This window comes from Dendropsophus ebraccatus, unplaced genomic scaffold (genome assembly GCF_027789765.1).
Source record: "Dendropsophus ebraccatus isolate aDenEbr1 unplaced genomic scaffold, aDenEbr1.pat pat_scaffold_2029_ctg1, whole genome shotgun sequence".
NCBI classification, from domain to species: Eukaryota; Metazoa; Chordata; class Amphibia; order Anura; family Hylidae; genus Dendropsophus; species Dendropsophus ebraccatus.
Window position 1 is genome coordinate 1 of NW_027209467.1, and position 22162 is coordinate 22162.

Sequence of the window (22162 nt, forward strand, 5' to 3'; positions counted from 1 at the left end):
GAGGTCACATTTTTTTTGAGGAAGTGATGCCTGCATGACCTACTAAAGTGAGGAAATGTGCATTTCCCATAATTAGTGTATATTAGGGATTTGTATAACTTTCTTATGTAATAACATATTTTAAAAACACATTTTGCCCGGGAGTACCCCTTTAACAGAGTATCAGAATCAAGCTCAGTAGCTGAGTATAAGTAAAAACCTTTACTATAAATGACTTCTGAATAATAGATAATTTGGCTGTTTTCACAATAAACTAATGTGGGGTGTACATAAATAATAGCTGTCTTTCTGGGAATTCTACTTGTACCATGCATTTATGCCTGATTTTCTGTTTGTAGTTTTCATCTCTTATTGTAAGTTTTCGCCAAACTAAGATTGTGAGAAGACAAAGCAAGAAATTATGACACTTCTCCTCCTGACATGTCAATTCTTTGTGTGGAGAGCAGAGGTCCGCGCACCCTCCCATTGTAACTGATAGTAGGCAGAAGTCTGAACCAAATCTGTGCGGGGGAGTTCTGCCCGCAATCCTGGTGCCGATTCCATAGTGCGAACAGGGCCCAAAGGTTAGAGTGCCTTTTAGGTCCATTCTGAAATTTCACCCCAATGTCAAATATGCCTAATTTTATGTGAGTAGTGTAGTTGCCAAAATATTTAACATGACAAGCCATATAAATTTACCTATGCTTGGTGATCTGGGAATATCCTTGAAGGGAAACTCCTTGTTACATTATAGTCACCCGGAGTGACGATACGTGTAGGGTCCAGTCCGAAGTACAAAACAGAGCCTTGAGTGATATTATTCCATGTTGTATAGTTTTTCAGACAAAAGCTGCCTCTTTTTCCTATGTTTTATTTACATGCACTGGTTTGCACAGGATCTATAGTGTTTATAGCTTGTTGTATATGGTACATATACATTGGAAATTAGAAATACATCCCAAGGTTTATATTTAGTGTTTTTTTAGTTCCCTGTTTTTCTGTGTCGAGTACACCTTGTTACATTAGCTGTGTTGAGGTATTTACACTGTCTTGTTTAATTGTTTAGTACATTTTGCAAATAAACCTAATTTGAAATGGGCTGAATAATTCTGTACTGTAATGGTATTGCACAATTTAGCTGTATGTTTTGCTCTTAATAATAAAACAATGAAGTGGAAAAACATACCTTAATGTTTTCATAATTCAGCACAGAAGCATGGTTCTCCAGCTTGTCATAAATGTGAGGTGTTAGGAGCTGAGCAATCTCTGGCCTCATGCGATGCTAAAAAAAGAGATGACGTATCAATGTCACTGGAGGCACAGTACAGTGTTGAGGAAGCTGATTAGAGATGAGCAAACCGGGTTCGGGTTCGAGTCCATACGAACCTGATTGTTCGGCATTTGATAAGCAGTGACTGCTGAACTTGGATAAAGCTCTAAGGTTGTCTGGAAAACATGGATACAGCCAATGACTATATCCATGTTTACCACATAGCCTTAGGGCTTTATGCAAGTTCAGCAGCCACCGCTAATCAAATGCTGAACCTTCGGGTTCGGATGGACTCGAACCCGAACCCGTTTCGCTCATCTCTAAAGCTGATTCATAACATGCTAAATATTTATTCTGCACATATATAATTTATTACATTACACAAATAATTTATTTATTTTTGTCTTACTTCTTTGGATTTACACATTATCTAAATTGCACTCCTCCATGCAAAGGGCAGGAATTATAAAATCTTACAGCAAACTTTGGGGGGGGGGGGGGGGGGGGGGAAGACAGCTACACAAAGATAAACAAATACTGCAGTTGAGTACAGCATATAAAAACATATCTTGAAAGAAAGTGTTATAGCCCAGAGTCGATTCCACTTAAAACATATATTTATAATGCATAAGACATAAGGCCTGAAATTTTTAATAATGTAATGAGTACAAATTCTAAATTCCGCAATTATTTTACTAATATTTTTCTTGTGCATTGTAGGACTCAAATTTACAAGATATATTTAGTTTATAGTGGAATGAATACACATTCCACCTCAAGCTTAATCATTGGTGACAATATGCACCAGGACTGCTGGCTCTTCACCAGCCCCTCCCAGTAATCTGTCAACCCGATCTCCAGTTTGTGGAACACCAGGAAGACGAACCACTACTGGATGTGGATGATTCTAGTCTTTGTGACAAATCTCTCTTTCTGTCCCGGAAAATAATTCAGTCCCCCACAAAAAGCACCTATCTGGCCTGCTCTGCACTCCTATTTCCCGTCTTACTTGATCAGACACCCACCTGGCTTTTAGAGGTACTATCACTGCAGTAATGCCACTTTTGAACTAATATTCTTATCATCTGCCAACTTGGCAAACTTCTTGGGGTATTGTATCAGGACTAACCTCCTTGGTGCTGTCTAGGGGAAATAAAGGATTGGGAATGCTGAATTTCTACACTGGTTCATTTTGTTCTCCCTAAAGAGATGCCAACACCACATGTGTCTGATTGCAGTTTACTTACCTCTAGGGATGGTCCGAACCCTCCGAGGTTCGGGTTCGTATGAACCTGAACGCTCGGCATCAGATTCCCGCTGTCTGCCCGCTCCGTGGAGCGGGTGGATACAGCGGGAGGACCGCCTGGAAAACTGGGATACAGCCTATGGCTATGGCTGTATCCCAGTTTTCCAGGCGGTCCTCCCGCTGGATCCGCCTGCTGCACGGAGCGGGCAGACAGCGGGAATCATTACCGAGAGTTCGGGTTCGTACCATCCCTACTTACCTCTCCACTTTAAAAACACATGCACACTCTGGTGTACTGAGCTAGCATTTGTATGGGAGGGTTCAGGAGGAACAGCTGCCAGCCAAGTAAGCATTCAGCTAACAGCTATTCAAGGTGTACGGGCATCTTAAGGATGGAAACACACAGGGCAGTTTTTGTTTTGAAAACTGCCACTTCAGAAGTGGATTCAAATATAAAGGGAGGACCTGTACTTCTCTTTTCTGTTGGATCCTCTTGGTTTTGGCACAAACACTGCAGTGGCAGTTTTCTAAAAAAACTGCTGTGTGTGTTTCCATCCTAATAGACATGTTACAGTTATTTATCACACTGACTTCCAACAGAAAAACAAGCTGAAATGTAGTATATATAGAAACCTTGCACTCTCCAATGTAAAGTCTTACCTGATAGTCCAAACGTACATATGGTAGCTTCATTCTGATCAGTCTTTCAAACATTGATACTTCTAAATTGAAGTTTTTGCCAGTTCATATACAGTAGTAGTGGGACGGAGCTAAGAGACAATATATCATATTGGTCAGTGTACAAGATAAAAAGGTCTATTTACACACACTAGTTTCCATACAACCTATTAAGACTATGCTAATTTTATCTGAAAATGTTCCTGTTATTGTTAAGATGGATTGTGGTCAGTTGTGGTGTCTTTTTTATTTGCTTATGGATTCAAATGTTTCCAGTAAACATATAAACATGACCCTGCAGGATTTTTCTGATGTTATGTTTAATGGAAATGCTGTTTGAATTGTTTGTGTTACTTTACCTAGCACCTTTTGTTATTATAGTGGCTGTCCTCATGTATCACATGCTGTCGTTTCAAACAACTCAGTCTAAGGGGCCTATTCCACAGGAGCGATAATCAGCCGAATCGGCCCCATTCGGACGATTATCGCTCCGTGGAATAGAGAGAACGATCAGCCGATGATCGTGTCATCGGCTGATCGTTCATTTAGGTTCAGACCTAAAATTGTCGTTCGCCATTAGCGCATCGCTGCGGTTGAATAGCGGTGCGCAGTGGCGACCGACGATTTCAGCAGAACCATACAAGCTCTCAAAATGTTAGTTCTTGCACAAAGCCACAGTGACTTTTCATTTCCAAAGTACACAGAATTAACACAGCAAGCAAAAAAAACAATTTAACCCACGATAGAACGGCGCCATCATGGGGGAAGCGGTGCCACGGTCCATTTTTGCGAATCGCGGCTCGGTTCCCGTCTATGGCGCTGTTCTATGCACGGGAACCGGGGACGGTGCTCAAGCACTGGAGGGCGGAATTCCCTCCCCCTATGACGCGGCTCCATTGACTTCTAAAGGAGCCGCGTCATACAGAGGAGGGAATTCCCTCCCACTGGGGGCAGGCCGGCCCGCCTTCAGTGCTTGAGCCCTGGCCGATACCTGTGCATAGAACGGCGCCAGACACAGAACCGGCCGCAGTTCGAAAAAACGGACTGCCTGCACCGGCTTCCCCATGACGGCGCCGTTCTTTCAGTACGTTTAAATCAACCTGATGGTACATCCTCTTTAAAAGTAACTTGGATTGAGAGCGTTTTGCAAGAAGAGCTCACAGTTTTCAAAATTGTGACTTGGTTTTAAGAGAATTGTTTTGGTTTAAAAGCTCCCTGTACTAGGTGGGAGCGCGAGTGGAGGAGGGGCATTGTCTGCACAGCGGGGTCTACAGCACTGTACTCTGACCCCAGGAAGTCTCCAAACACCTTATAAATCATAGCAGATCCACTTCAGGCTGGGGCTTGTATCGGGACATGACTATGGAAGTAATCTCTCCATAGCTTGTAACCCCTCTCTCCCCAGACAGAGAGCGCTGCATGTATGTGTCCACCATCTGCCCTGCTCATCCTTCATGCTCCCTGCAGTGTCTGTCAGCCCTTGTGCTTTTCCACCCTCTCCATTCCTGCTAAAATGTGCCTGCACTTACACTCTGTATAGAGAGGTTTTCTGTCACTGTCCTCCTGCACAGCTCTGTGATTCTCACTTACTGATTGGTCCATGCTGAACACACGCCCCCACCCATTGCTGTCATGTGACCACACAGACCTCTGACAGCAGCACTGCTTCTCTATTCTAGCCTATGGGGATCTGCAGTTCCATCATGTATCTACAAACTGCTGCTGTTTTTCAGGTTTATTGCTCTTATTCTACATTATACTCCACATGCTGATTGCTATAGTGTACAGTGACTTATTCTATATGACATATTCAGCTGTTTTCTAAAGGTTTGTTTCATTCATTTACATGTATTCAAAGAAAAAATTATTTTTGGGGTGTGGAAACCAATTGTCTACATTTCAATGATTTCTTATGGAAAACTTTCTTTGGTTTAAGAGTGGATTTGGATTACAAGGAAGGTCCCGGAACGAATTATGCTTGTAATCCAATGCTTCACTGTACTTTAATTATATTAATATTATAAATCTTTCAGGGTGTGTTCACTCAGTTACATTTTTAATTGCAATTATATAAGCCAAAGCCAAGAACAGACTTGATGAGGGACAGGTCATAACGGAAAGACTGAGATGCCTTTTTTTCAAATCCATTCCTGGCTTTGTTTTCATTAACTGTGATTAAAACATGTGTAAACATAACATCAGAACATACCTGTTGGTGGTCCCCAATGAGTATAAGGTGCTGACAGCTGGAACTAATTGTAGTAATAATGTGAGCTTCTAAAACTTCAGCTGCTTCTTCTACTATCACAATTTTAGGTTGAATATTTTGGAGTAACTTTCTAAACTTGGCTGCACCTAAATTTAATTGAAATACAAATACAATATTAGAGTATATGAGTTACACTATAAGGCCAAGTTCACACTATGTAAGACACCGGCGTTCTGTGACCCAGCTTTGTCACAGAACGGCTGCTGTCAGTGAAGTTTTTTTTCGATAAACTCAGATTCTATTAAACACAATGGAGAGTGCAGGAGACACACTCTCCATTGCGTGGCCTGTCTAGGATGTGCACAAAACTTACATGTCAGTTTTCACTGCGGCCGCTAGGGATCCCGGCTGGAGTGTATACGCTGTGGCCGAAATCTCACTTACTGCAGTGCAACGTAAGTTTTGTATAAATAACAGCCGCTGTTGCAAATCGGCAACAACGGCCTGCTGATTAATACAAAACTTACGTTATCTGTGAACATAGCTACCAAAGTAAGCAAAACCAACATGTCAGTGCTTTCTAATGTCAGTAAGTTATTACTTATGAAATAGTATGAAGCAGTTGTAACACCTTGCTACATATGTGTCCAGCATTCTTATCTAGCCGCCATTTTTTCCTACTCAATTATCCCGTTCTGTATATGGGTGCATACATGTGCCCATTTCTGACATATTAAAGGTGCCAGTGTGTCTAACTACATTTAACCCTTACCAATGCAGTGTGCTGATGGCTTTAGGCTTATGTTCATACACAGATTTTCAACAGCTGTTATTTTATACTCAAAATAACGTACTTTGTTTTGATTATTGAACAACTGCCATAGTCTTGGCAGCCGTCATGCAATGACGGTGGTTGGAACATTATTCTAGTTCAATTAGAACAATGGCCCTTTTGATCATGTCTTTTATTAAATGTCCCATTGAACTGAACTTAAAATAACAGCCACTGTTCATACATTGATTTTCTATACCTGTGGTAGTCATGCCAATAACATCAGCGTTTTGTAATATTAGCAGGTCCTCTTGGTTTCTTAGTTCAGTCATCCTGTTTACTACAATCTGGTATTGGTTTTCCAATGTAACTATTTTATTGCGGATATCACACAAATATTTTGATCTCCAGAATCTGTAATCATATGTTAAATACATATAAAACAGTTCTACTAAAAATACTACAAATCAACTTCATAATTTAAATGTTTGGTCCACAGTAACATTCCCAGTGCTTAGCTTTGATATACATAACTAGACTATGTGAACATACCTTAAAGTGACACTGTCACCCCCTTTTTGTATTTTGACTGCTCTCCACAGGTGTAAAAGGTAAATTTTACAGCTTTCATTACTTATTTTATATCAAACATCATGGTGCTTGTTCTGGTAAAAAGTGGTTTTCCGCGTCATCACGACGCTTCAGAGGGCGGCCGGCACTCGGGAAGATCCGCGGCCGCCCGAAGAAGACGTCACTGCTGAGGATCGGAGACCGTGGTCGGCACGTGACAGGTGAGTATAGCGCACCACACTTCCAGGTACACAGGTGGGGTGGTGGGACACGGGGAAGGGGGCCCTTCACAGACATAACATACATTACAAAGTTGTATAACTTTGTAATGTGTGTTATTCTGTGAATAATTTTTTAGCGCCGGACAACCCCTTTAAGCACCACTTAGCCCTGCCCCATCCGTAAAGTCCCACCACTTAGCCCCGCCCCTCAGTGGGCATTGGTGTGGGTTAATCTAGGGGGTGGGGGCCTAGATCTTAGGATGACCCTTCCAATGGCCAAAGAGGGGGCAGGGCCTATGCAGTGATTATGTCACGGATGGGCGGGGTTAAGTGGCACTTAAGGCGCAAAGTCCCTCCCACATATCCGGATCCACAGATGATAAAAAACACTTTTTACCAGAACAAGCACCATGATGTGTGATATAAAATAAGTAACGAAAGCTGTAAAATTTACACCTGTGGAGAGCAGTCAAAATGGAAAAAAGGGGGTGACAGTCTCACTTTTAAAGAGAATGTATCTAAACCTACATTTTATTTTACTGATTAGGTAACATGATTTAGAAACATGCTTTACAGCAAGACTCATGGACATAAATGACTTAGAGTCTTGTTCCTTGTGATGAATGTGCAACATTACTAAGCGTGCTCTGTGACTTTGGAAGAGGTCATTCCACAGGGAGCTGCTACTGTCTCCTCTATATACAGCTGTCACATATTTAGGGCCGTCTTTCCCATTGGGCAGGGTAGGCGGCTGCCCGGGGGCCTATCACTCATGGGGGGCCCCAATGGCAGCCACCTACCCTGCAGAAAGGAAAGGAAGCTGATGAGCCACGCTGTGCCCCCCTCTCCCCAGTACATTACAGGGCCGCACTGATGCTGCGCACTGCCCCACTCTCCTCTCCTCACATAAATAAGCTGCAGGGCCGGCCTGTGATGTGGGCGGCTGAAGCTCCCCCCTCCGTTAAGCCCCGCCCACTGTGGACTGGTCTCATGTTCCTCCTGGCCCGGCACTTCCTGCCCCCAGCAGGCCTTGGGATGGTTATGTGTGGGGCCTCACAGCAGCTGCAGGAGATCAGCAGTGTGGAGAGCAGGAGGCTACAGGCTGCTAACCTCCAGCTACACAGTGGCCTCCAGCTACAGGGCTTCCTGACCATCCCCCTCCTGTCCTGGTGCTCCACTGCAGGAAATGTCAGGTACCTGGGGGTGTAGATAGCAGGCAGGTCGGGACAGAGAAGAGGGGGGAGTCTGCAGATCTGGGCTGAGAGAAGAAAACACACACACACACACACCTCTCTACCCCTGTTCCCCCTATAGATGCCCCCTCTCCCCCAGGCTGCTTTGCCCCTGTCCACCTGTAGCTGATCTGTACCTCCCAAGCTGCAATGTGCACCCCCCCCCAGACTGCTGTGTTCTCCCCTTCAGGCTGCTGTGCCCCCACACACTAGAGGCTGCTGTACCCCCCCCCAGACTGCATGTATGGCCATGTAAAAACAAGCCTAACATGTGTAAAGATTATATACAGTGGTACCTTGGTTTAAGAGTAACTTGGTTTAAGAGCGTTTTGCAAGAAGAGCTCACAGTTTTTCAAAACTGTGACTTGGTTTAAGAGCATTGCTTTGGTTTAAGAGCTCCTGGTATTGGGTGGGAGCGTGAGTGGGGGAGGGGCATGGCCTGCATAGCGGGGTCTGCAGCACAGTACTCTGACCCAGGAAGTCTCCCTCACCTTCCAATTTATAGCAGATCCACTTCAGGCTGGGGCTTGCATCAGGGGACAGGACTGTGGGGTAATCTCTTTATAGCTTTAATCCCTCTCTCCCCGGACAGAGAGTGCTGCTATACTGTGTCCACATCTGCCCTGCTCATTCCTTCATGCTCCCTGCAGTCTCTATCAGTCCTTGTGTTTCCCATCCTCTCCATTCCTGCTATAATGTGCTTGCACTCACACTCAGCTATACACACTGCTGCTATAATGTGCTTGCACTCACACTCAGCTATACATACTGCTGCTATAATGTGCTTGCACTCACACTCAGCTATACACACTGCTGCTATAATGTGCTTGCACTCACACTCAGCTATACACACTGCTGCTATAATGATTATAAAATGATTTTTGGGGTGTGGAACCAATTGTCTACATTTCAATGATTTCTTATGGGAAAATTTGCTTTGGTATAAGAGAGTTTTTTTCTGCTCCTGAGCATTGAAGGAGAACACACACACACATATGCTGCAAAACTGCTCCAGATAGAAGGATACACACTCATACAGAACAATATGCATCCAGAACATATGCATACTTAACGATGCACACCCATACAGTACCATATACACCCATACAGAACCATACAGTACCATATTCACCCATACAGAACCATACAGTACCATATTCACCCATACAGAACCATACAGTGCAATATACACCCATACAGAACGATGCACACCCATACAGTACAATATACACCCATACAGAACCATACAGTACAATATACACCCATACAGAACCATACAGTACAATTTACACCCATACAGAACGATGCACACCCATACAGAACCATACAGTACAATATACACCCATACAGAACTATACAGTAAGTACAATATACACTCATACAGAACCATACAATACAATATACACTCATACAGAACCATACAGTACAATATACACCCATACAGAACCATATAGAACTATGCACACCCATACAGAACCATACAGTACAATATATACACCCATACAGAACCATACAGTACAATATACACCCATACAGAATTATAAAGTACAATATATACCCATACAGAACCATACAGTACAATTCACACCAATACAGTACAATATACACCCATACAGAACCATACAGTACAATATTCACTCATTCAGAACCATACAGTACAATCTAAACCCATACAGAACCATACAGTACAGTATACACCAATACAGAACCATACAGTGCAATATACACCCATACAGAACCATACAGTACAATATATACTCATACAGAACCATACAGTACAATATACACCCATACAGAGCCATACAGTACAATATACACCCATACAGAACCATACAGTACAATATACACCCATACAGAACCATACAGAGCAATATACACCCATACAGAGCCATACAGTACAATATACACCCATACAGAACCATACAGTACAATATACACCCATATAGAACCATACAGTACAGTATACACCAATACAGAACCATACAGTGCAATATACACCCATACAGAACCATACAGTACAATATACACTCATACAGAACCATACAGTACAATATACACCCATACAGAACCATACAGTGCAATATACACCCATACAGAACCATACAGTGCAATATACACTCATACAGAACCATACAGTACAATATACACCCATACAGAACCATACAATACAATATACACTCATACAGAACCATACAGAACAATATACACCCATACAGAACCATACAGTACAATATACACCCATACAGAACCATACAATACAATATACACCCATACAGAACCATACAGTACAATATACACCCATACAGAACCATACAAAGCAATATACACCCATACAGAACTATACAGTACAATATAGACCCATACAGAACCATACAGTACAATGTAAACCCATACAGAACCATACAAAGCAATATACACCCAAACAGAACCATACAGTACAATATACACCAATACAGAACCATACAGTACAATATACACCCATACAGAACCATACAGTACAATATACACCCATACAGAACCATACAGTACAATACACACCCATACAGAACAATATACACCCATACAGAACCATACAGTACAATATACACCCACATGGGGCTGCACAGCACAAGGTTAGGGGGGGGAGGGGGATGCGGGGACTTGATCTTGGGTCGGGGGGCCCAGTTTACAGCTGTGCCCAGGGGCACATAGTTTTGTTAAGACGGCCCTGCACATATTGCTGCAATACAGTACAAATCACTATACAGTAGCCTCCTCTTATCACCCCAGACAAAATAGTAACTCTCAGCTTAGTTTTAGCCCCAGTGGTGAGAATGACATATGCAAGATTTTAGGAGAAAAACTGAAGATTAGAAAAAAAAATGTCACCAAAAATTCTATAAAAATGTTTAACATAAAAAATTTAAGCTGAAGCCACTGATCAAATGGCGCCGGCACGCGGGAGCCGGGGCCGCGGTCTGTTTTCCGGACCGAGGCCGGGTTCCCGTGCACGGCACCGTTCTATGCATAGGAACCGGCCGATGCTCAAGCACTGGAGGCTGGCCGGCCCGCCCCCAGTGGGAGGGAATTCCCTCCCCTGTATGACACGGCGCCCTTAGAATGAATGGAGCCGCGTCATACAGGGGAGGGAATTCCCTCCCACTGGAGGCGGGCCGGCCTACCTCCAGTGCTTGAGCACCGGCCGGTTCCGGTGCATAGAATGGCGCCGTGCACGGGAACCGGGCCTCGGTCCGGAAAACGGACCGCGCCACCAGGTTCCCCGTGCCGGCGCCGTTCGACCCGTGGCTTCAGGTTAAAGAGGATGTACCTGGTGGAACATCCTCTTTAAGCAATAAGTCATTTTCTAAAGACATATAAAAACAACCTCTGTCTATATGCTCTACTGGGCATCACAGAGAAGGTTTACCCACTGGGGACCCCACTTCTATGAATCAGAACGGAAAGCATCTCTGTACGACCATTTTGTATTCTGGTGGACTAGAGCCATGTTTATTTTATGTCTACAGGAACAGCCATTCACTTGAATGACCACTCTGTAAGGGTATGTGCACACTGAGGAAAACACACAGAGGACTTGGGGCGGATTCCACCACTCATCCCCGCACGCTCCCAGTTTACTCTCCGCTTCTGCCATAGACTCCATTCTATGGTCAGGCAGATTCTGCCATCTGCCCATAGATTTAAACCATCCATTCTTCAGGCGGAGGGTGGAATCTGCCTGACCATAGAATGGAGTCTATGGCACAGGTGGAAAGTGAAGCTGGATTACGCAGGGACAAGTGGTGGAATCTGCCGCAAGTCCTCCGCGTGTTTTCCTCAGTGCGCACATACCCCAATACTAAATTACCTGCCTATGACAATAAGAACTCCAGGCTGCAGGTCAGTTTGCTGGAGGTGCATTTAGAGCCGCACATCTTTGCATTAAAGGGATTGCTCCCACCTCTGACAAAAATGTGTCTAACTTTGTCTCAGCCAAATAGCAACCATTCACAGCTTTGCTTTAAAGGGACTGTACCACCAGGCCCAGGCCAGGCCACCAGGCCCAGGCCGACCCACCCTTAGTGGGAGGAAACCTCTGCCCCTTTATGATAGGGTTCCATTGATTCTAATGGAGTCACGTTATGGAGGAGGCTACAGTTTCTTCCCACTAAGGGTGGATCGGCCCGCCTCCAGTGCTTCAGCCTGGGCCTGGTGGTACAGTCACTTTAAAAGGAAACTATCAGCAGGTTAAAGAAATTTAATCTGCTGTTGTCTCATTATAGTCCACAGGGAGCTGAGGATGAAGGCAAGTTCCGTTCTGCTCATATTCATTAGGAGAGATGGGCTGGATGGATCGATGCAGTGGCGGTCTTTGGCACCAAGCACACCAAGCGATCGCTTGGGGCCCCCAACATCCAGGGGGGGCCCCCACGCCCCACTCTTGTGCTCAAGACCACTGGACAGGGCTGCTGCCATTTGAACTGTAACTATGAGCACTCGTAATGAGCGCTCATAGTTACATGCAGCAGCACTGGCAGGGCAGGAGACATTGGCTCCCTTCCTGTCAGTCACTCTTGTGGCCACAGGAAGGGTTTTCCCTGCGGTCACAAGTGGCAGCTTTGTCCTTGTGGTGCCGGCGCTCCAGTGACATCACTGGAGCATCGGCGCCAGCACAAGGGGAGTGCGGTCTCTTGTGATCGCAGGGGAAAACCCTTCCTGCGGCCACAAGAGTGAAGACAAGAGGAGACGCCCGGACCCAGGTGAGTATAAGTCTTTGTTTTATTGTGTTATATACTGTATGGGAGGGGGAGCACACAGGGGTCTGTTTAACTGGGGGAGCGCACATCGGGGGTCTATATAAATGGGGGGAGCACACAGGGGGGCTATATAACAGGGGGAGCACACAGGGGGGCTATAGACTACTGGGGCTTCACAAAGGGGTCTAACATACTATTGGGGGCAGCACACAGGGGGTCTATATACAACTTGGGCCAGCAGAATGGGGTCTATATACAACTTGGAGAGCACACAGGAGGTCTATATCCAAGTGGGGGAGCACACGGGGGCTATATACTACTGGGGGAGCACACAGGGGTCTATATACTACTGGTGGGGCACACAGGTGGTCTATATATAACTGGGAGAGCACACAGGGGTCTGTATACTGCTGGGGCAGCACACAAGGGGTCTATTTAATACTGGTGGGGCACACAGGGGGTCTATATACTACTGGGGGAACCACACAGGGGGTTTATATACTACTGGAGGAGCACACAGGGGTCTATATCCAAGTGGGGGAGCACACAGGAGGTCTGTATCCAAGTGGGGGAGCACTCAGGGGGGCTAAATACCCCTGAGGGAGCACACAGGGGGTCTATATACTAGTGGGGGAGCACACAGGAGGTCTATATACTTCTGGGGGAGCACACGGGGGGGGGCTATATATAACTGGGGGAACACACAGGGGTCTATATACTACTGGGGAAAGCAAACAAGGGGTATGTACTATTGGGGGAAGGACACAAGGGGTATATACTACTGGGGACAACACACAGCGGTCTATTGTTTTGGAACGCGTGTCGAGGGGGGGGGCCCCAGACATAACTTCGCTTGGGGCCCCAGAAATGCCAAGACCGCCCCTGGATCGATGCACTGTGGCTGAGTTGTTACATGTGTGTTTAGGATAAGGAAATTAGACTATGAATCCTAATCAGTAGCTGTCTTTGGCACCAAGCACCCCAAGCGATCGCTTGGGGCCCCCAACATCTGGACAGGGCCGCTGCCCCGTTCGCTGCTGCGATCTGAACTGAAACTATGAGCACTCGTAATGAGCGCTCAAAGTTAAATGCAGCAGCACTGACAGGGCGGAAGCCATTGGCTCCCTTCCTGTCAGTCACTCTTGTGGCCACAGAAAGTGTTTTCCCTGCGGTCACAAGTGGCCACTTTGTCCTTGTGGTGCCGGCGCTCCAGTGACATCACTGGAGCATCAGCGCCAGAACAAGGGGAGTGCAGCCTCTTGTTATCGTAGGGGAAACCCTTCCTGCGGCCACAAGAGTGAAGAGAAGAGGAGACGCCCGGACCCAGGTGAGTATAAGTGTTTGTTTTATTGTGTTATATACTATATGGAAGGGGGAGCACACAGGGATCTGTTTAACTGGGGGAGAGCACAGCGGGGGAATATATAAATGGGGGGAGCAAACAGGGGGGTCTATATAAATAGGGGGAACACACAGGGGGGCTATATATAACTGGGGGAGCACACAGGGGAGCTATAGACTACTGTGGCTTCACAGAGGGGTCTATATACTACTGGGGGCAGCATACAGGGGGTCTATATACAGTACTACTTGGGGCAGCAGAATGGGGTCTATATACAACTCGGGGAGCACACAGGAGATCTATATTCAAGTGGGGGAGCACACAGGCGGTCTATATACTACTGGGGGAGCACACAGGGGTCTATATACTACTGGTGGGGCACACAGAGGGTCTAATACAGCTGGGGGAATATACAGGGGTCTATATACTACTGGTGAGGCACACGGGGTCTATATACTGCTGGGGGCAGCACACAGGAAGTCTATATATAACTGGGGGAGCACACAGGGGTCTGTATACTACTGGGGGCAGCACACAAGGGGTCTATATACTGCTGGAGGAGCACACAGGAGTCTATATACTACTGGGAGAGCACATAGAAGTCTATATAATACTGGTGGGGCACACAGGGGGTCTATATACTACTGGGGGAACCACACAGGGGGTTTATATACTACTGAAGTAGCACACAGGGGTCTATATTCAAGTGGGGGAGCACAGAGGAGGTCTATATACAAGTGGGGGAGCACACAGGGGGGCTAAATACCACTGAGGGAGCACACAGGGGGCTATATAGTAGTGGGGGAGCACACAGGGGGTATATACAACGGGGCACCACACAGTGGGTATGTACGACTGGGGGCAGCACACAGCGGGTCTATATACAATTGGGGCAGCACACAGGAGGTCTATATACTTCTGGGGGAGCACATGGGGGGCTATATATAACTGGGGGAACACACAAGGGTCTATATACTACTGGGGCAGGACACAAGGAGTATATAATACTGGGGGCAGGACACAAGGGGTATATACTATTGGGGGCAGCACACAAGGGGTATATACTACTGGCGGTAGCGCACAAGGGGTATATACTACTGGGGGCAGCACACAGCGGTCTATTGTTGTGGAGTGCATGTCGAGGGGGGGGGGGGGGGCAGACATAATTTCGCTTGGGGCCCCAGAAATGCCAAGACCGCCCCTGATCCTAATTGGTGCAAAATATGTTGGCACCATAAAAGCAGCATAAATTAATGAATTAATTATTGAACAGACCTGTAAACGTCCCAGCGTTTTTTAAGGGGTAGCTGCCACAGATCCACTATCAGCTCGCATTCTTCTTCTTCCATGTCATTTGTCTTCTGAAGCTCATGCTTTATCTGTTTTTTCAATTTCTTTTTTTCTTCTGGGGGTATCTGTGACAAATCATACATTTGTTGTGTTTTATACAAGTAACAGATTGGCCAATTTTTGGCTATGTTCTCACAACGCTCTCTTTTGGACAATTTATGGCCACCTTTTTGGACGGCAGTCATTTAGGTGATTAAATATGGGCATATTCTGCAAATTATGGATGTAATTTGCATAATATATCCATATTTTGGGGCCAAAATTACAGCTGTTCAAAAACGCGGCTGTAAAATGGCCAAAATAAATGTTGTGAGAACATAGCCTTTATTTATAATCAAAATAAATATCCCCTAAAAAATAGATAGTTTAATGTATGCCTCCAGTTACAAGCTTAAATTTAATTTATTACAAAGTAAAAGAGATGATTATCTATCTATCTATCTATCTATCTATCTATCTATCTTGTGTATATATTGCAGCTTGTGTGCGCTGCATGGTGCTCATACAATGTTAGGCTATGTTCACACAACGTATCTTTTCGTAAAAGTACGGCCTTTGTTGCAATCGGCAACAACGGCCGTACTTTTTACAAAGAGGTACGTTGCATAGCCTTCTTTGGGATCCCGGCCGGAGCGTATACAGCGGCTGTAGAAAACCATGTCAGTGCACACTGTGGAGTGAGCGGCTCCGGCCGCAAGCTTCATAGTGTGCTGTGGGGAGTTCTGATGCGGGCGAGCACGGATGCGCCCGCATCAGAAATCTGAGGCGTGAAAGATCATCCGTCCGGTGCTCACGGAACTCTTACGCCATGTGAACATGGCCTTATATTAGATAAGCTGAGTTAAGCAGATCAAATTATAACATCATAATGATGTAAGACACAACTGCCCAAAATTAAGCTGCTATCATAAAGAAGGTGGAAGAGGCTGCTGGGTGTAGCCTGTCTAGAACAAGGGAATGTTTGTTGCTGTAAGCATATCTGCATTGCAGGACCCTGAAATGTGCTGCAAAAAACACTAGAACTAGTGGAGAATGGAAAGAGTGGGGAGTATGAGCAGTCAATAGCCCAACCTGTACCTCCCATAGGAAAAAAAATACAAAACGTTTTCATTACTCAGAATTTATTTTCTATAAATCAGTTATATTAGATAAATTGTTGCTGATATTTTTAGCAACATTACTAAAAGTCAATGTGGAAGTCTTGTCATTTTGTTCATTTTGCACATTTATAAATGAGATTAAAAGGGTACCCCGGTAATTTTTTTTTCTTTTAAATAAACTGGATTCAGAAAGTTATACAGATTTGTAATTTACTTCTATTTAAAAATCTCAAAGTTTCCAACACTTATCCAGTGTGACACAGTGCTCCCTGCTGCCTCCTCTCTCCGAGACAGGAACTGTCCAAAGCAGAAGTAAATCTCCATAGAAAACCTTTCCTGCTTTGGAAAATTCCTGTCATGGAAAAAGTGTCAGCAGAGAAAACACCACTTTCTGCAGGACATGCAGCAACTGATAAGTACTGGAAGTACCAGAAGATTTCTAAATAGAAGTAAATTACAAATCTAAATAATTTCCTGACACCAGTTGATTTGAAAAATCTTTATATAATAAACCCCCAATAAAAGTTTAAATTACCTCTTTTCCCATTGCAAAAAAAAAAGAAAAAAAATGTATATATTGTATATATAAATGTGTATATATGTATTATATATCGAAGCAGTGATTTTCTATGGACGTCATCTCTTCTCATTTACATATTGCGCGCGCAGAACGTCAGGCGGCAATTTCTCTGCGGCTTCTGGAGTGGGACTTGCAGGATGAGGTAATTATCCAGGGCTCCACTGGGGGGGGGTCGGGCGGGCTCTTCCCTCAGGTGACAGGTTCCCTTTAAAGAGACTCTGTACCCACAATCTGTCCCCCCCAAACCACTTGTGCCTTCACATAGCTGCTTTTAATCCAAGATCTGTCCTGGGTCCGTTCGGCAGGTGATGCAGTTATTGTCCTAAAAAACAACTTTTGAACTTGCAGCCCCGTGCCAAACTGCCATGGCCTAGAGTGTGTGTGCCCTAACTTTGCACCACCCCTCTGTCCCTCCTCCCCACCCTCTTCATCATTAGGAATGCCACTGGAATATTTTCCCCTGTCTGAACACTGCACAGGTGCCTTAACGATCCAGCCCATGTTCTGTATTCACACAGCTGATGAATAGGAGACAATCTGCCTGGAGCATTCCTAATGATGAGGAGGGCGGGGAGGAGGGACAGAGAGGGTGTGCCAGTCTCATGCATATACAAACTAAGCCCCGGCTGTTGGGCACGGGGCTGCCAGTTTAAAAATAGTTTTTAGGACAATAACTGCATCACCTGCCGAACGGACCCCAGGACAGATCTTGGATTAAAAGCAGCTATCCGAAGGTACAAGCGGTTTGGGCGGGTCAAATTGTGGGTACAGAGTCGCTTTAAATCTCCTCACATACACGACTCTCAAAATGTGGTGACAGATAAACAAGAAATACTCCCTCTCGCTCCCCATCCCCTCGTTACACCGCTAAGATACTTAAAAACAATGGGAGAGATTTATCCAACTGGTGTTAAAGTAGTAATTGTCTTCGTTGCCCCTAGCAACCAATCAGATTCACCTTTTCATTCTCACAGATTCTTTGAAAAAATGAAAAGTGGAATCTGATGGTGCTAGGGGCAACTAAGACAATTCTACTTTACACAAGTTTGATAAATCTCCAGCAATATCTTTCCCCAGACGCTCTGTGCGGCCCTTTCTGGCGTAACATCCCTGTTAGGGTATATTCACATCTCGTTTTTTGTCCTCAAGTCGGGTTACACGTCAGGAATCAGTGTAATCATGTGACGGCCACATTGACTTAAATGAGCAGGATGGAGTCATTATGTGACTGTGTTCTGCTCATTTGCGGGACGTACACAGCTTTTGTGCAGGACTCAAAAGCTGTGGTCGACTGCTGTTCGTGTCTCTTTGTGTACTAAGGCGGGTTACATAATAAGTTTGCATCAGTGTCAGTTTTTTTCTTAAACTGACCACAACTGATGTCAACAACTGATGCCAAAAGTGCATGAGTTTGTCATCAGTGTTTTCTATCCTTTTTCATTAAAAAAACATAATTTTCCATCAGTTGCCATCAATTGCCATCAGTTGTCACAAGTTGCTCTCATCAGTTGGCATTTTTTTTCCCTGTATGTTTTCCTGTCATTTTCAATGGGATATGCGGGGGACGCACGACGGTTCCGGCGATGCGGTGGCCACTACTTCCCCGCCGCATGTTTTGACGGTCCCATTTTAAAAGAATGGTATCAGTTCAATGATGCGTTTCCCTCCGGCGCTTTTCTCACGCAGCGACACTTAAGTGGTAAACCAGGCCTAACTTTTGGCTACTGCTTTGGCACAAAAGCTTGACTTTCTCCAACACATGATCTCAGCATGCCCATAAAACACTTTCTCTCCACCCCTACACTTAGAAGAACGCCTACAAATTTTGAGACCTTTATGCTACTTAACAACTGTTATCAAAACCGTTTTCCAAGCTGCACTCGTTCCTTCTCACCCTGGATTTACCAAGCAAACCCAGCTTCCTATTTGCGTGAGAAGACGAGCTTGGTACTTTAACCCCACATGACTCACAAATTCACATGGGTTCGCTAATTCTATTACCACTCGAAATTCATATATAAGTCCAGAGTAGGTGGTACAAAACTTTTCAACAACTTTTTCAGTGGGGTTTAACTAATAACTTGTGTTGAGATGCAAAAAGTGACAGAGGAACTCTCTCACACATATGTTGGTACTTCCCCCGTATTAAACTTTCTTGGAATGCTGTGTGGGAAAAAGAAATACAGATGTGTAATGCACACATCAGTCTGTCGCCGCAATTGATTCTCCTATGTTTAGCACCCCCACACATGGTGTTAACCAAGAACTGACTCTTAGTGCACCTTACAGTGGCTAAACTCCTCATTCCGAACTTATGGAACCAAACTTCCTCCTACGTTACAGGAGTGGCATCATAAATAAATTAAATTCACACCATGGAGGAAATGATTGGTTGTACGAACAGAATGCATACTTGTCAGGAATCTGCAGTGCCTGGTGTGAACTGGGCCTGATGTTTGCTTTTGTGTGCCACACCGATTGCTTCTCAGCTTCTGGCAATGCAGTGTTAAGCTTTTGGACTTGATTATGCACCTGTCTTGTCTCTGTGATTGACAGGTTTCTCTGCCTGTCTGTAACCTGGTAGATCAGAGCGCCGGTCCAATGGGGATCCGGACCGGGATCTTGGTCAGCATAAAACAAAGCTGAGGCAGAGTCCTAGCGCTGGCTATTAGGTTAACTCCCTGGTCCCAGATTCTCTGTCTTCTCCTGCGATCCCCGTTCCTAATCCCTGTTTTGCTCGACTTGTTATCTGACCTCCTGCCTGACTTTTTGACTATCTGATTGTTTACTGATTCTATACTGAGCTGCCTGTTTGGATTTGACCCGGCCTGTTTGACTATTTTTTTTGTGCTTGTTTGTCCGTCTTGTTCCATGTGCACATATTTAGCGTAGGGAACGTCTATGTGGTTGTCCACGGCCGCCTAGGGCCGACTGAGGCAAGTAGGCAGGGGCAGTGGGTGGGTTCAGACCTAGGGCCCACTGTCTTGTCGTATCTGTACCTCCCTGTCCTGACAATGCTAAGTTCTAAAAAATATGGGCACCTTGGTTGCGCTATAAGTCAACCTTGCCCATTTCGCCTGATTCGAACTGACCGCTCCAGGCATCCTTTCCCCTCTCAGTCAATTGCAGTGACTTTTAAAAAATCTTTTCCAGTAATGTATCCACTGCAGGACTGTGCTGCTCTGTCCTCCCCTCCTTTTCCGTTTACCTTCTCCTTGTTCCCCTTTACCCCATCATTACTCTAAGTTTATCTGTCTGTTATACTTGTGGTTCTCATACATGGGAGGAACATATTTTCCCCCTCCCCAAAAAAAACTACCTTTAGATGCTTGTACTTTAATTATGACAACAATGTTATAGTTTATCATACTACTATCATACATGATTCACATGTTCATAAGATGTCTGTTATTTTGTTTGGCTTAAAAAATTTAAATAAAGAATGTTAAAAAAAAAAAAAAAAAAAGATACCCCTACCATCTCTGTAGGTGGAAAAGTGTTTTGGCTCTTAGAAGGCGAGGAGAGCGCGCCTTCATAGTGACCTGGACTTCAGTGCATAAATGACGTTTGGTCATGAAGGGGTTAAAAAAATTATGGTGATCTTTTGGGATTATGTCATTTTGAATCCCAAGAAAATCCTTGTTGTCAAATAAAATATTTATGTCAAATACAATCATTTAGCAATCTAGCCTCCTTTTCCTGATATACTCACTGTTGGCAGCTCATTGTCTAGGTTACCGACCACTGTATGTATATATATATATATTATATATATATATATATAATATAATATATATATTTTTTTTTTTTTATATATATATAAATACATATATTATACCTCTATATATCAGCCAGATTACTGCTTTACAGCAGAGTGGTTGTTGGTAACTTAGACAATGAGCTGTCAACAATAGGAGGAAAAGAGCAGACAGGAGGCAAGTTTGCTAAATAAATGTATTTGAAAAAAATGTAACTTGAGATAGGAATACCCCCTCAATACAGGTATAGATTTCTTTACCTGCCAGCCATCTTTATCATCTAGTTCTTTATTAGTTTTTGGTCATTTTCTGCTCATTAAGTAGAAATGCAAAATATTCTTTCTTTGCTAATTCTGCTAATGCGTGCTGGCGAGCCCTTCTGATTTGATGTCTAATGTCATCATCTTCTTCAATCATTCGCTCAGCTTCAGCTTGTTCAGCTTCATCAATTATTTTATAAACCTATCACCTGCAGTGTCCATAACCATGGAATCTCCAGTGAGTTCATCTAAAGAATGAGAAAAACATGGTTATAATATTAAAAACAGTAGAACAAGTGTAACTATCTCATGTGTAAAGGGATCACTTATGGGATTCCAGTCAATATATCTTCTGATATGACATAGATAAATGCTGGTAAAGTTGGAAAAATCTTAAATTAATGCTGCTGCAAGAGGATGACGTTATTAGCAAGGCACACACTCACATAATAGTGGTAGTAAATTGGAAGCATAGAATGACAGCTTTATTGTTTTCTTTGCACAGGTAAAATAAGTAAGTCTGCCTCTTTGAGCCCCGCAGCATCAAATATATTCCTGAGTTCCTAGTAAACGGGGGATTTGGACATGTACTTCTTGGGGGTTGACCATGTGGGGTCAGAAAGACTAAAGGGGGGTGGCAGTCCCTGAGCACCTTTTCTGGGTTCTTACAGGGGACTGTAATTCCCCTAGCGATTTGGGCCCTACTACAGCAACAGATTATTGACAGATTTTTTAAGCAAATGCCAGCAATGGATTTGAGAAGAGGAGAAAATCTCAGTCTTTCCTTTATTACCTGTTCTCTGTTATAGCCTGGCTTGGGCTCAAAAAAATCTGTCGATAATCTGTGGTGTAATATTAT

General features: G+C 44.3%; 1 protein-coding gene across 1 annotated transcript; it reads right to left on the reverse strand.

Moving 5' to 3' along the window:
• Positions 1 to 1170: 1170 nt before the first annotated feature.
• LOC138775768 (NFX1-type zinc finger-containing protein 1-like) lies at positions 1171 to 21336 on the reverse strand. The gene is made up of 6 exons (XM_069956025.1): positions 21304 to 21336; positions 15531 to 15670; positions 6414 to 6568; positions 5383 to 5528; positions 3156 to 3265; positions 1171 to 1261 (listed from the first exon to the last, which is right to left on the reverse strand). The coding sequence occupies exons 2-5, from the start codon at positions 15602 to 15604 to the stop codon at positions 3218 to 3220; spliced, it is 423 nt and encodes a 140-aa protein (XP_069812126.1). The 5' UTR covers positions 15605 to 15670; positions 21304 to 21336; the 3' UTR covers positions 1171 to 1261; positions 3156 to 3217.
• Positions 21337 to 22162: the final 826 nt, after the last annotated feature.